Raw genomic sequence first — 16,289 nt, forward strand, 5'->3', positions numbered from 1 at the left:
GTAGTATTAAAAATAGAGCCAGTAGAGGCACCTGGCTGGCTCAGTCAGAAGAGCATGGGACTCTTGATCTTGGGGTCATGAGTTCAAGCCCCACGTTGGGTATAGAGATTACTTAAATAAATAAAACCTAAAAAAACAAAACAAAACAAAAAAAAACATAGCCACTTAACTTCCTCAGTTCCTGTCTGTTTCCTTACTCCATTTTTATCTGGACCTCCTCTTTTTCTTTGGTGTTCCTGTGCTACTCAATTTAGATTCCATTCCCTCCAGTTTCTCACTGTGTTCCACTCTCCTGGACGTAATCCATGGCTCAGTTTGAAAAACCCAAAGGTGCTGCACTGCTCCAGCCCCTTAAACCTTACCATGGACCTTTGTACTCAGCTCTTGTTGGATTGGGCAGAACTATTTCAGCTACTGTTGGAGCTTGGCTTGTTTTGCTTTCAGTGAAAACTTCTTGGCTGTGTTCAGGTTCTCCTGTGCTCAGAATGAAGAGTGGGTCGGATTTCCCTTTGCTACCCCCTTTGCTTTCTCCTGAATAGATGCTGATACCATGAAGGTTTCTGAGTGTTACTGCTTTGTGTATTTTGGCTTCCATGGGGATATCTTGTCATCTGGTTTTATCGTAAATGTACGTGGATTTTTGGTTTTGCTGTCTTTTGCTTTTAGTGGTGTTTTTTTAATGTGTGCGTTCAGAGAAATGAAAAAACTTTGCTGCCATCTTCTCAGAATCCTTCTCCCTTCACCTCTTTGTGAAAGATCGAATAAAAAATCAGTTCTGTGGCTGTAAATCCTGTATTATGTTTGATTCATCTTTTATCATAAATTGGCTCTTGATAAGTACCTAAATGTTTTTTCCCCACTTACTCCAATTGAATAACATGCATCTTGGGGTCATGTAACCAATACTGTTTAGATAGATCATCTTGTCCATGCAGAAATACCTACACCAAAATTAATTCAGCCAGTTTTTACTAAACTTAAATGGGTAGACTACTCCATTAGGTGCCAGGGGTACAACAATGAGATATTATACATGGTGGCCATCATTTTCATTTGTGAACTCAATTAGATAGTAAAAAAATGATGAGGAAAATGACTATTTGGATTTACTTTTCATAGATTTAACAAATTACGCTATGCATAAGGCATTGTGGTAAACTCCAAAGACACAATCCTTATATTTAAGACCTTAAAGTATTACAGGGAAAGAGAGCTGAGTAAACATGCAGTCTGAATGTTGTATTATAAGTGCTGCTAATGGATAAGTATAGGAGCACCAGCTTTTTACAAGAAGCAAAGGGAGGAAAGATTATGTTGTGCACATTTTGGAGAATAAGTCTAGCTCCTCAGAAACCCCTTATAGTTTTCTTTTTTCTTTCTTTCTTTCTTTTTTTTTCCAGTGCACCAAATTATACACTGCTACAAAGTAATGTTAAAACTTGGATAATTTACTCTATTCTCTCCAGAGTAATGCCATATTTTATTCTTTCAGTTGACCCATCGAAGAGGAATTTTACATTGTTTTTCTTGATAAAATTCCAGATTAACTGATGTAAAACCAGGTGAATTCATTAAAAATTTAGATTGAGAAGTTGAAAAGGAGCTGAGGAGAAAATACAGTATTAAAAACATTTTATTTCATTTGAGTTTATTTACTTCACTTACTTGGGGGAAAAACCTGTCTGGACTTTTCTCCATATATATGTGTGTATGTATATGTGTATTGACAAATTAACTGAATTTATATAATATCTAAGATAGGACTAGGCTAATGGTAATATTTTTTGCTTTAGATCCTATACAGTGGTCCACAGACCAAGTCCTGCATTGGGTGGTTTGGGTAATGAAGGAATTCAGCATGACTGATATAGACCTGACCACACTCAACATTTCCGGAAGAGAATTATGCAGTCTCAACCAAGAAGATTTTTTTCAGCGAGTGCCTCGGGGAGAAATTCTATGGAGTCATCTGGAACTTCTTCGAAAATGTATAAAATTTGAATTATTATCTATTTGTACTGTAACTTGAGTTTCACTTTATTTCTTTATAACTTTGTCTTCATTTTTCATTATGATCATTGATAATAGCAATAATAATTAACACCTATTAATTGTATAAGGCTGTGCTGGAAGCTTTATATGTATTATCTCATTTAATCCCTCTACTAATGCCACAAATCATTACTTTCCTTATTTTTTAGATAGGATATCATGTTTTAGAGAGCCAGCCCCATAAGGGTACAGTAGGGAATGGCAGAGCCAAGATCCAAAACCAGACTGAAGAACACCAGAATCCAAGCTCTTAAGATGCTGTGCCCTAGACTTAGCTATCTTCGTAAACTCCAGTCGTTGACTTCTGTTTCATCAGTCAGTTCTTTCATTTACTCTTCATCTTCCGGAAATTTAAGATTGTCCACAGATTTCTTCCCTCTTGTTCTTTTCATCATTAATGGAATTAAACCTTCTAAAATTTCCTCTAATTGAGTGGGATCTTAAGAGAGAAAGGAGAAGTGTAAGTGTGCAGTCCTCTGTTTTGAAGTCTGCTGGTTATAAGTGTTTCCATGTTGGTTCCACAGACATTATTATTATTAAGTGACTATATACAGAAATTAGAAACTACTTGGCTGACCAACAAAAAGCTCAAATAAATGTAAATTATTTTGTTTGAGTTTTAATCCATCTTACATTTCAGTGAGTAGCTGTTCAAATATTGTAGCAGTAACCTGTTCCCTAACACCGTCTACAGGCCAGAAATGCTAACCAGACCCACATACTTTTCAGTATGTGTGAGTAGGACAAACTCTGACTTTGTTTTTGTAATGGTTATGGTTAAAAAGGTAACTGATAGGGTTTGTTCTCTTACGTGCCCTGGAATGGCACAGCTCTGGCTGGAGGGATTTTCCACAGGTCTTCGAAGGCTTTGGGTTTTCATCTGGGGTGCATCCTCTGCTGCTGCATAAGAAATGAGCTCTAGAGAGAGGCTTTCCTTCACTGATCATAGTTTCTCTCCTTCCTGGAATCTCTTACGTATTAGAGGGGAAAAGCGGCTGTTGACACTGAAAGTCTTACTGTAGTCGTTACATTGATAGGGTTTATTTCCAGTTTTTCTTATTAGGTAAATAAGTTAAATGTTCTGGTTGAAGTTTTGTCCTTGATTTCACAGGGTTTTTTTTTTTTTTTTCTTTCTCTACACAACTTTTCAGATAAATAAGGAAAACTTTTGAATTTTTTCAGGTTTTAATACGTGAGTCGTGCTTACTGAAATGTATCCTCATAGAAACTGTCAAGATTAGGACAAAGACAGTGTTTAGACTACAGTTTAACATCGGTGGGTTTTGCTCTCTCCCCCATGGCAGTGCTTTGTTGGGGTTGTCTCTGGTTCTAGTGCTTCTCAATCTTTAAATCTCATTCAGAGACTTTTCCTAGTATGGGGAGCAGAGTAATCTTGTGTATCTATTCATTTCCTTGAAACGGGGAGAATGCTCAGAACTAGGGATCTGGATGAAGCAGTAGCATCTCCAGTTCACTGAAAAGTTAAGCTATGTTTCAGGCATTGTGCTTTTTCAAATTTTCCTTTAATCCTTAAAGCGGCTTCATTAGGTGGAAGGTGGGGATATCTCATTTAAACATGAGGTAATTAATGCTTAAATTGGTTGCATAATTTACCAAAGTCACATAACCAATAGGTGAGTGCTTAGATCAGAACCAAGATCTGAGGCTAGTCCCATATAATTATATAAACCCCCAAAGAAAGCCCCCATCTAACAGGTAGGGTTTAGACCTCTTTGTAGTTTCTCAGTCCTTTCCAGCTGTGTGTGTTTGGAACTGGATCCTGGTATGGCACCCTCAGTAGAACTGTGCTCAGTGCCCAGGCTGGGACTCACTCAGTACACAGAAGATTGCTGGTGGGTATAGCTTGAGGAGAAAAGCATCTAATCTATGATGGGCACCAAATAAATAGGCTGAAGTATTAGAGACTGGGAAAGAGGAACTCTCTTTAAAGAAATAAAGAATAGCATTTGAGTAGGGGATAGCAACAGATGAGTAAAGAATGGATCTCTATGGGGTTATATTAGGACCTTTTACATTGTAATTCTCATGTTGAGAGCTATATTTGTAGCCATCATTATATTATTTCATTCATTTGTGACTTTTAGGACCACTATAATTTTATTGAAAATTTAGCTGTCTTTAAGGAGCATTATAAAGGTAAAGCAGTTATGGGGCACCTGGGTGGCTCAGTCAGTTAAGCATCCGACTCTTGATTTCACCTCAGGTCATGATTCAGGGTTATGAGATCATGGGGTTCTCTGCTCAATACAGAGTCTGCTTGAGACTGTTTCTTCCTCTGCCTCTCCCCTTATTCTGTCTTTCCCTCTCTCTCAAATAAATAAAATCTTAAAAAAAAGTTAAAATGGTTTTATTCAAAGCTTTTATTCAATCTTTCAGTGTGGTGTACATTCTCATCTTTGACTTGATCTTGAAGATTTCCATGTTTTAAATGGTTTTATGCAGATAAATAGATAACGGATATTTATGTTATGGTACTACCCAGCTCTGAATCTGAACTGCTCTTTTATACTGTAAATTGTGAGAAGTAACTCCATTTTCCTAACATTTTGTTTCTTAACATTATAAGAATTAGCGCTCTCCATCTGTTATTTCTCTTAAAAATATCTTTCCTTGCAAAGTGACTATCAGGTATTTTTTAGGTTATTGTGCCAGTAAGTTTTATTTAATGTTTTGCTTTTTAATGTATTTGGTTTGTCAGTTGAATTGAGTTTTACTAACTTAAGTTTGCATTTCTGGGTTTAAATGTAAACAGAGATTTTTATGTGTGTTCTTCAGATGTGTTGGCAAGCCAAGAACAACAGATGAATGAGATAGTTACAATTGATCAGCGTGAGTATTCATGCCCATAATGTATGGCCCATTTGTCAATAAGAAATTTTCTTTTAATTCAGCACTGTAAGGTAATAAAATTAACTTTAAAGTTTTTATGAAATAATTTAGATATACCAAGAAATAAAGTATAGTAGCTAACATCTTTATACACCGTAAGAATCAAAACTTTATATATCAACTTTACCTGTTTTAGATCTCATTTTAAATGACTATCTTGAATTTGATGTTTATTATTCTTTGCATATTTTATATTTTTACCAACTAGACAACCACACTTCATAGCATTGTTTTACCTGTGTTTAAACTTTTTGGGTAAAATGATAATATAATGTACATATCCTTTTATAACTTGCTTTTTGTGTAACAGTTATGAGATTTGTGATGATACTTGCAGTGTGATTTCATTCGTTTTCACTGCTATTATCTTTAAAACTCCGTGAATATCATGGAATGAGTATTTGTAAGAATGTGTGTGAGATTCTCTGGTTTATCACAGGGGTTCCACCCTTCCAGCCTGACTAGGGATTACCACAGCTTTTCACCAAGTGGTGGTAGGTGTTAGTGTTCTCAGCAGTAGTATGTGTGAGTTCTCATTTGTCCGTATTTTCTCCCAGCATTTGATAGACTGTTTTTAATGAAGAAATATTCTTAAAGCAGATGTTTTTATAATTCTTTGTTTAATGTGTATATGTCACTAAGTTAATTCAAAATAAGACCAACTCTTATTCCCCAAGTTAAGATTCACAACCCATAATGCAAACATCATACCTTATCCTTGGAACTTCTTTGGTAATTTCGTTCAAAACTGCTGTGGATTAAAGCTTTCTTTGAGGCCTTTTGTTGAGCTAATTAGAGGGGCATTAGTAAAACTAATAGCATTTTATGTCTTTCAGTAATTTTTTTCACTGCTTGTATTAGAAGGAAAAAAAAATGTTTTTCTTTGCAGCTGTGCAAATTATTCCAGCATCAGTGCAGTCTGCTACACCGACTACCATTAAAGTTATAAACAGCAGTGCGAAGGCAGCTAAAGTACAAAGAGCTCCAAGGATTTCAGGAGAAGATAGAAGTTCACCTGGAAACAGAACAGGTATTTTTGCATTATCTTACGGTATTTATAAAATTTGTCAAGTCATGTGTATTTTGTTTTATTTCATTGTATGAAAATATGAATATGGATAATTTCTCTGACAGTATTTAAACAGCATTAGTAAAAAAATTTTGTTCCTAGCATGGCTGAGGGATGACCCAGAGAAGAACCTGTTTATTGCCTTTTGTCTGCTTTTAACCCATAGCACTGTGGTCACTGCTTGTCCTTCTTGTCAATTTAGGAAACAATGGTCAAATCCAACTGTGGCAGTTTTTGCTAGAACTTCTTACTGACAAGGATGCTCGAGACTGCATTTCTTGGGTTGGTGATGAAGGCGAGTTTAAGCTAAATCAGCCTGAACTGGTTGCACAAAAATGGGGACAACGTAAAAATAAGCCTACAATGAACTATGAGAAACTCAGTCGTGCATTAAGGTAAGCATTTATCATTATAATTATTGTTTATTATTTCTTTTTATTATCAAGCCTTTCTAAAAAAATGACTTCTTATTCTAGGTTTAACATTGTGTAATATAACATTAAAAGACTTGTTTACAAGATGTTGTTTATTTAGTAAACAAAAAGCTAAAAGTTTCACACTAATGTTAAAAGTGACTTTTTTTTAAAGATTTGTTTTAGAGTGAGCTTGTGCGTGCTTGAGCATGCAGTGGGTGGGAGGGGGCAGAGGGAAAGGGAGAAAGAAACTTCAGCAGACTCTGTGCTCCACACGGAGCCCAGTGGGGGGCTCAGTCCCCTGATCTTGAGATCATGACCCGAGCTGAAACCAAGAGTCAGACACTTAACCAACTGTGCCACCCAAGCACCCCAAAAATGACTTTTTACAAAGATCTTTAGTAATAATTTTGAGGCGCATAGTTGTTTTTTTTTAAGGTGATTCCAAGATTATTTGTTTTTATCTGGTTGAAAAGTATGTATTACTCTGTTTAAAACTTACATGTTTAATCTCTGAGTTTTCTGTCATTTACATAACAGATAAAGATGCTGTCATTTGCATAGGTGAATTGAGAGTAAATTTTAGCAAAGATGCAGATATTTTCTGTTTTTATGACTGGGTGCAAAATATCGACCCATTTCTCTGTTCTTTCTTCCCCTTCAGCCTGCCTAAATCTGAATATCCAGCCTTTACACAGATTGAATTGGAATAGAATAAAATTATTTGTAACATCCCATAAGTAGTATGAATTTTTTGACATAATTACTCTCAGAAATTATGCTAACCACAGTGATGGAAATTCAGAATGTGCATTTAAGTAAAAAAGCAGGATATATGGAAATATGGAACTAATGTCTTTTTTTGGAAGAATGAACATAGTGTAAAAGAGCTTTGCAATGTATCTCTCATTCTACTTCATGTTTCATTTGGACGTTGTGAATTTCACACAGCTTATGATTCACCTCTCATCACTACAGACACACACACACACACACCACACACACACACACACTCTTTCTCCCTTTATCCTAATGTAATTACATAATTATATGGAAATTGTGGTTATATCAGTATTTACTGTTAGGATCATGATCATGTAAGTACTACATATTTTAGCATGATTATTTTTCTTTTCCAAAATAACTTTTCCTTAGCACTCATAAGTAACTAAAGCGCTTTCTTTTTCTTCTTCTTTTTTTTTTAAGTTTACTTATTTGCGAGAGAGAGCACGAGTGGGAGGCGGATGGAGGGGGAGGGCAAAGGGAAAGGGAGAGGCAGACTCTGCTGAGCAGGGAGCCCGATGTGGGGCTCAATCCCAGGACCCTGAGATCATGACCTGAGCTAAAGGCAGAGGCTTAACCAACTAGGCCACCCAAGAGCCCCTAAAATGCTTTATTTTCAGTGTGTTTATCACTTATTTAGTCTCACACACTTTGCCAGCTATCTAAAGATCTTTTCCACATAATGAGAATGAAAACGGTCATTTTTGGCCATTGATGTAAGTGTATATATACAAGTCCCTACAAAATTACAAATAAATTATTAGAATTAATCATTAAGGTGTCAGTTCTCCTCAGATTGATATGTTTCAATGCAGAAAGTTTTTTTGTGGAACTTAACATGGTGATTGTAAAATTTATGTGGTTGTATGAAGTGGCACAGTAGCTAGGATACCTGAAGAAGATTGACAGAGTGGGAAGACTTGCTGTCCAGGACACTGAAACTTGCTGTAAAGCTGTAGCAATAAGACAGTATGTTGTTTGCGTAGAAGAGACACATAGACCACAGATTACAATTGAGAGCCCAGGGAGAAGGAAGAATATGAGTATTTGACTTAGGGATGGTGTGGGGAAAAGACATGAGGAAAACCGGCTTTTTAGTCAGATGGAGCTGGGACAGTTGACTATCCATATGGAAAAAAGTGAAACTCGACCCCTTCCTCATACCATCCTAGAAACCGGTTCCATGTAGCCTGTAGCTCTAAATGTGGAAAGTAAAATAGGAAAGCATCTAGAAATACCTCCATGATGTCGGTAGGTGAAGAAAGACATCAGACTCTGTTCATCAACAGCACTAACCCTGATGGAGAAGATCAAGAAATTGGACTACATTTAAATTAAGAACTTTCTGGTCAACACAAGCCATCGTCAGGAGAGTGAAAGCAAGCCACAAACCTGACATAAAAGTCATGTCCGAAGTACCTAAGAACTCTTACAGACTAATAGGAGAAATAGAAAAAATAGGCAAGAGACATGAATAGACAGTACCAACTGGAGATTATCCGCGTGGCGAGTGACCTAAGCCACGGCACGCAGCCTCTTTCGTAATCAGGGAAGTGCGGTTGGAAACCTTGACAAAATGGCACAGCGCATATCTCAGGATGGCTAATTAAATGCTTGCCAGTACCAGGCGTTGGTGAGGCTGTGGAGCAGTGCGAATGCCTCTCCACTTTTGGTAGGAATGTGACCTGTAACCCAGCAGCTTCTTTCTGAAATACCTACCAAACAGAAGTGCATGCACATGTCCACACACGTGCTCAGAGCAGCATTATTTATAATATCCAAAACCAGAAACCAAATACCTATCAACAGGAGAGTGAATAAAACAGTGGACTGTGTGTCCATGGAAGTGAACTGCGGCAGCAAGCACTCGTAGGGGTGAACCTCACAAACGTAACGTTCGGTGAAGGAATCAGCCCCAAAAGAGCAGAGGTTGTGCGAATGCGTTTGTAGTGTAAAGTTCAAGAAATAGGAAAAGTACGTTACAGCATTTGGAATACGTGTTTGGGTGACCAGCAGTGAATTTACCATCATGGAACAGGATTGTATCTACCTTTTAGAGTGAGACAGGGGTAGTGATTGGGAGGGGCCTTGGAGGGATTCTAGGGAAGTACATTTTGCAATTTAAAAGGCTAAAAAAAATACAAGTGTTAAAAAAAAGGGCAAAATCATCTCCATGAAAGTACGGGTATCGTGAACCTTTCTACTTTGTTCATTTTAGAGAGGGTACAAATGCGACGAGTGCTGCTACGTTTGGTGGTGTGATCATCCGCTGGGATGAAGGACATACTAAGTAAAATGAAAACTTAGCGTTTGTATTCTCTATCACGTCTACCAAGAGACATAAGAGGATACCAACTACATTTTCCTCCTTGAAATATAAAACCACTTTCTTCCCTTATTTTACTTTTTTCTCAAGTATCTTATTTGCTACAGCCTTACATATTATGTAGAAATTTTCTTAAGAAATTGAAATTCCAGTCTCATTTTAAACGGATGACAGGCAATTGGTGGTTTGTCGGCTAAGATCTAAATTATGTATGAACGTCATTGGCACAAAAGGAAACGCAAGAACTCTGCCCAGTGTGTTGTATCTCTCACTTAGAAAGAGAACATAACTGACTGTAAGACTTTCACTGTTCTGAAATTAAGGAAAAATGCCTTAATTTCCTGCATATAGATCAAGCTTTTCGTTAATGGACTCTTGATTAAGTTGAATGACTTTGATAATAAAATCCTGCTAAATGTGGTAGTTTACACTTTGGTACTTCGGCAAATAGTCTTTTCTCTCATATCTGCTCATTGTCAAATTGGTACAAGTGGGTAGTGCAGTTTTAAAACAAAGGCTTCACGGGGGTGGAGAAAAATAGTACAATAAAATGAAAGGCTTCACAGTCCTCCTGCCTATAAAAGTCTTGACTGACTTTTTTCGCTTTATTGGAATTGGCAGCGCATAACCGTAAATAAACTCTGTTTTCCAAAGTAAATCTAAATCCGGCTGTTTCATACATAGCAGCAGTAAACTAGACTTCTAGAAGGACTTCCTCCAGATTTGTCTATGTAGGTATAGAAACCTTGTTTCATTGTGATGTCCACTTCCCTGGTTTTCTGTATCCTGTCTTTTTCTTCTAGCCTTTTACTTACACTTTTGAGGCTCCCTATTGGATTTGGAGAATTTCACTGAAAGGAGAGCCTTTATGTATTAAAAATGGTGATGGCGAAGGTGTGGCTACAACATAAGGGATTTTGTACAATGCAGAAAAGAAATGGACATTCCCATAGTCCATAGAATATGTGTATTAACAAATTTCTCCTTTTTATATGGGTTCTTAATTATTAACATAGCTTATATTTTATAGAGGGCTATGTGCCAGTCATTGTGTGCCTAAGTGAGCACTTTGCAAAGATAATCCTTTTAATTCCCAACAATTCTATGAGGGTAAGTACTGTTTTTAACCTCATTGTATAGACAAGGAGTAAAAACTTAGAGAAAATGTGACTTCCGTGTGGTGACAAAACAAAGTCAAGACACTGGATTTTGAATCTTGACATTCTGACTCCAAGCCTTTGTTCCTAGGTTCTATTACTGTTCCCAAGGTTTTTTGTTTTGTTTTAAAAATGTTCATTTTTAAATCAGTATTTTATCATAGTTGTTGAAATATGGTCTGCAAATTTAGTAAACAGAGTTTTAGAATACTGAACAGTGAAAGTAAGCAACATTTTGAAGTTTCCTTGGATAGTAACACTAAACATTTCTATATAACTTCAATGTTAATTGCTATTGGGGTAAATACAGGATTAGCTAGACTCCTGCTTATGGAAGGATCTGTAAACTAACTATTGTAAGAAGTCCAAATTCTGTATTTTTTCTATAGTCCTCACGTGTTTTTCTTTTTAAAGGTATTATTATGATGGGGACATGATTTGTAAAGTTCAAGGCAAGAGATTTGTGTACAAGTTTGTCTGTGACTTGAAGACTCTTATTGGATACAGTGCAGCAGAGTTGAACCGTTTGGTCACAGAATGTGAACAGAAGAAACTTGCAAAGATGCAGCTGCACGGGATTGCCCAGCCGGTCACAGCGGTAGCCCTGGCCACTGCTTCCCTGCAGACGGAGAAGGATAACTGAGCCCAGCACCTTCTGGGAGCCCGAGGTCTTTCTTAAATATTAGAGCAAGTATTGCTCTTACCTTTATTACTGAATTTGAATCTTCTTTTATTTCTAGACTGTACAATCTGATGCATGATTTTTTTATAAATATTTCATACTCTTGTGAATTTGGATCTTTTTACTTTGAGCATATATTTTAGAATACGTGTATGTTAAGGATCACCACAATGTCTTCAGCACGAAGTCAGGTTCATTGTGGGATAGTTTGTTAACAGTCAGGAAAGCTAAACTGGTCAGTATTAATGTCTAGCCCTACCAAAAATAGCCAGTAGCATCTGAGGATGAAAAATAAATGAAGTATCTCCAGGAAACAGTCTGGCTTAACTATTTTTGAAAGTATAACTGTTTCCCCTCTCTGCTGCTTTAGATGTTGCTTTACATAGAACCAGAAAATGGAATTTTTCACAGCTAAAGCATGTGTGCCTGTTTCATCTAATCAAGCAGCGCTAAAATATTCATATCGAATAAAATTATAATATTAATAAATTACTAAACTGAGTATCAAGTTATTAAAATAATTTATATATTTGCAAGCAAAGGACAATAAGAAGTCGACGGGCAGAAGAACATTGCTGAAGAAGGAAATCCAGGTTGAAATCTGGCTTAACTCAAGCTAATTTTAAGGATTTTCTGTATAGGTTATTCATAATGTCAGGCCAAGAATTTAAATTATTTTAAGAGAAGAATTTAATTCTAATAAACCAACTATTACAAAAATTCTGAAATGATCTCTGTTTTTCCTGTCAGAGATTTAAAAAACTGAAAAGGTATACCTCAGCCAGAAAATAAAAGTTCCATTTAGTTTGGTTTGGTATGGCTTTTCTTTCTTTCTTTTTTAAAATTGCCCTATACTGCCAGTGTATTATGCAAGAGCAGCTTATATAGTCCTTGTGTTTCTGATGAAATGAAGACTTTAAATCAGTCAGCAGTACTTTACCTTTCAAGACAAGAGCAAATTACTTGCCAGTAGTTTTAAAAGGAAATTCTGACCTCCAGTGTAGGCAGTCTTCTCGCATAACAAAATTTCCCGTTTACTTAATTTCTTCCTTTTGAATATCATATATGTGTGAGTATAAATATCTGTATACATGTCCAGTTGACCATTTTAATATATATAACTATACACATATATATGAAGATACAATGATATTCAAAAGGAAAGATATTTTAGAACGTAATAATTCATTTAAAAAATGTTTCAATTATATGACTCTCATATATGAAACTCTTTGCTTATCACCAGCTAACACTAAACAGAAATGGCTGGAAAGATCTTTCTTTTTTGCTTGCTTGCTTTTTTTTTCTTTTTTGTTTTAAGGTATTATATACAAATCATGAGATACTGGCAAAGAGCTTTTAATCCTCTTATAGCAGAAGATTGATTCTCACATGTTACTTCATTTACCTTCTCCCTCGTCATTTCCTTTAAATCCATCCCCCTAAACAGCTTTATAAGAGCTCAGTTGATGCTTCTGACTAACCAGGAGGAAAAGGCCACGGTGAGAAGTCAAGGAAGCATTGCTAGCAGTCGCTGTACTGGTCCCAGATAGTAGTCTGGAATGAACCATAAGCCAGGGATCCTGGGAACAAGCAGGAGAGGAAGGCTCTCTGATTTTCTTTGGTAACCTCAGATTGTACCTTGAAGTGCTGTGCTGCAGTGTGGAATGTCAGGTCGTTTATATGCTCAAGTCGTTTAAGACCCTGCAGTGGATGCCTAAAAAGAGTAAAACTTGTAACTTCTATTTTTACCTTTTTATAAACACATATGGAACAGACTGACAAACTATTAGTTTCATTTGGGCACTGACTGCAAGAATTATCTGAGTAGAGTAACCATGTGAAATAGTACATAGAAGCTGTAGGTTCAGAACAAATAGATTACCAAAAAGAAGGTTTTTGCACCATCTTACAGTCTGGGGAGTTGACAAGTTGCTTATAGTTTTAAAAAATATAATAAAATAAATTCTTCTGGTATGTTATCAAGAGCTTAAAACTTTTGACTTTAATATTTAAAATGCTTTTGGGGAGACATTAAAGTTTTAGCAAAGACGACAGACTTTATGTTGCAATTACATGTCTATGTATATATTTTAAGGCAAGGAACCACCCGCATTCCTTTAAGAGCTCCGAAGTCAAACTGTTGCTGCTTCTCCTTTAAGCATTCTTTAGATTCCTTTTTTCCGAGAACACATTCTATCCATTTTTCTTCCTTTGGCAGTTTTTATTTTATTCCCCATTATAATCGGAACAAAGATCATTCTCATACAGGATCAGGTGCTATTTCTTTTTTCTTTTCCTTCTTCATCCTATCACCATCATTTTATGCACCAGAACATAGGTGAAGTCATGAGACTGATTTCCCCAGTTGTTTCAGGAAACTTCAGTTACTTTTTCTCAATTTAAATATTAAACTATTTTCCTTGTCCTTATTGAGGTTATAATCATCAGAAAGCCAGGCAATCTTATCTTTTATTGAAAGAGAACTTGTGTTATAAAAGAAAGTATAATTCATGCTATTCATTCTTTGGTGTTTTTATGAATAAATTTTTCCATAGGGGAATTTACAGTGTATTTAAAGGAAGAAAGATAAAATGATCGGTTATCTTTTGTACCCTCTAAGTACAAAAATAAGGAAATGTCCATTTTTGTTTTAAAAACTTGTTTTCTACATGAGGTTTTTATTGGGCCAACTTTCATATGTATCTGGCCTGAAGTTTGGAGATTTGTGTTGCTGTCGGAAAATCAGACATATTAAACAGAATTGCTATGTGTGGTTAATATTCACATGGATCGACTTATCACATTAATTTTTGAATCAGTCCATGTCAGTGAATTAGGGAAGTGGTTTAGTTGTTTTTCTCTCCCGATTAATGACAAAACTCAAGTGCGATATTTCTTTAAAGGGTGTGCCTATTTGTGGTGAGGTCGGCTGTTTTCCATACTCATCATTTTATGCTACTGCCTTTTAAAAAGAACTAGTGTATCTTTGAAATAGCACAAAAATGTTTAAAATTCATAATTATAAAACAACCTGTGACTAACTTAATGTCTTCACATCTAGAAGGTGTAAAAATATTGATATTTCAGTGATATTTCACTTGCTGCCAGAAAAAAATATTCTCAGTCTTTTGTAAAAGGAAGGAGGATTTTTGCATACATTTTTACTCTTTAAATAAAGACACTTATATGGTCATAATAACAATTATGTATTGCTTTGTGGTTTTTATTTTTTTTGTAATTTTACATGAAACAGTTATTTTCTATTTTTACTCAGATAAAAAATATTTGTGCATAAAATGTAAAAATAGTAAAATGAGAAAAATAAAACTATTATACAGTATACTTCTGTGTTTTTGGAAGTTTTTTCCTGTATAAAAAAAATAGTCTCAAATTCCTGGAATATTAAGTTGAATGAAAATATGACAGTCTACATCTGTATTGTACATAAGAGTCCCATTTACTTTACTTAAAAACTATTTGGGAAGAACAGATTCCACTGAGCTAAAATTAGATGTTAGAGTTTAGTCTTTTTAAGAAAATAAATGGGGCGCCTGGGAGGCTCAGTCGAGCATCCGACTTTTGATTTTGGCTCAGGTCAGGATTTCCCAACAGTCTTGGCATCAAGCCCCTCGATGGGCTCTGCACTCAGGAGTCTGCTTGAGATTCTCTCTCCCTCTTCCCTGCTCATGCTCTCTCTCAAAATAAATAAATCTCAAAGAAATGAAATCCCATCTGCAGAGCCAAACTGTTTTAGAATAGAAACAGAAGAAATGGTAACACTGAGTACTTGTCAAAAGGCAAGCCAATGACCGTTAAAGTAGAAATCTTAATAAACCTTTTTTAACTAAAAAGAAAAAAGACCTGTTTATGTTTCCTGCATAACAACAGGATGCTTCAGCAGGACCAGAGCCTGTGGAATCAAAGGGGTCAGGGGGAAAGGTGCTGTGTGTTGTTTAGGGTCAAGCAATGATCAAACTCTGATCGACATGCTTACAAAATTGTGGTTTGAGTGAAATAAATTGCTTTAAAAACACAACCCAATTTTATCTAGTTTGAAGTAATGAAATAATCAGAAAATCAGGTATATTCATAATCCCAAAACACTGATTTTTTTTGGTGTGTGTATGACTTTAAAGCTTAATTTGCAAGCTTAGTACATGTTAAGTTTACTACTAGTAAACTGATTTGAAACACTAACTTAGACTGATTTTAAAACCCGTGGTTGAGGAGCACCTGGGTGGCTCAGTCATTAAGCGTCTGCCTTCGGCTCAGGGCGTGATCCCGGTGCTCTGGGATCAAGCCCCATGTCAGGCTCCTCCGCTGGAAGCCTGCTTCTTCCTCTCCCACTCCCCCTGCTTGTGTCCCCTCACTCACCGGCTGTCTCTATCTCTGTCAAAAAACAAACAAACAAACAAACAAACAAAAAAACCGTGGTCGAAGGACCACTTTTTTATTTCTAGAGTGTGATGACTGAAACTCTTATAAAACAGATGAATGAATAGGATGGTGGGGGAAATGGGGAGTTGTTTAATAGGTGGAGTTTCAGTTTTGCAAGATGAAAAATTTCTGGATACTGATTACACAACAATGTGAATGTACTTAACATTACTGAACTGTACATGCTTAAACAAGGGTAAGACAGTAAATTTTATGTATATCTTACCACAATCTATGTTTTGTAAAAAATGAATCACTAGGAGAATTTAATAACTCAGTGTAATTCACCAAATATAATTATACAATATAGGGAGAAAAACCTGATCATCTCAATAGATGTAGGAAAAGTATACAGTAAAATTTAACATCCGTTCATGATAAAAACTGAGCAAACTAGAATGAGAAGGGAATTTCCTTAACATGATAGAGTGTCTGAAAAACCTGCAGCTAACATCAT

The 16,289-nt window shown here is 36.0% G+C and overlaps 1 protein-coding gene across 7 annotated transcripts in view; it reads left to right on the top strand.

Moving 5' to 3' along the window:
- GABPA (GA binding protein transcription factor subunit alpha) overlaps positions 1-14,737 on the top strand; it is a 35,763-nt gene extending 21,026 nt beyond the window's left edge. For all 7 annotated transcript variants that reach the window (XM_026518571.4, XM_026518426.4, XM_048214742.2 and 4 more), the window contains 5 exons: positions 1,794-1,988; positions 4,849-4,902; positions 5,852-5,992; positions 6,234-6,426; positions 11,125-14,737. In XM_026518571.4, the coding sequence (XP_026374356.1) occupies positions 1,794-1,988; positions 4,849-4,902; positions 5,852-5,992; positions 6,234-6,426; positions 11,125-11,353 (812 nt within the window). In that variant the 3' untranslated portion in view covers positions 11,354-14,737. The remainder of the gene's footprint in view (positions 1-1,793; positions 1,989-4,848; positions 4,903-5,851; positions 5,993-6,233; positions 6,427-11,124) is intronic.
- Positions 14,738-16,289: the final 1,552 nt, after the last annotated feature.

Source organism: Ursus arctos, unplaced genomic scaffold (genome assembly GCF_023065955.2).
Source record: "Ursus arctos isolate Adak ecotype North America unplaced genomic scaffold, UrsArc2.0 scaffold_4, whole genome shotgun sequence".
Classification (NCBI taxonomy): domain Eukaryota; kingdom Metazoa; phylum Chordata; class Mammalia; order Carnivora; family Ursidae; genus Ursus; species Ursus arctos.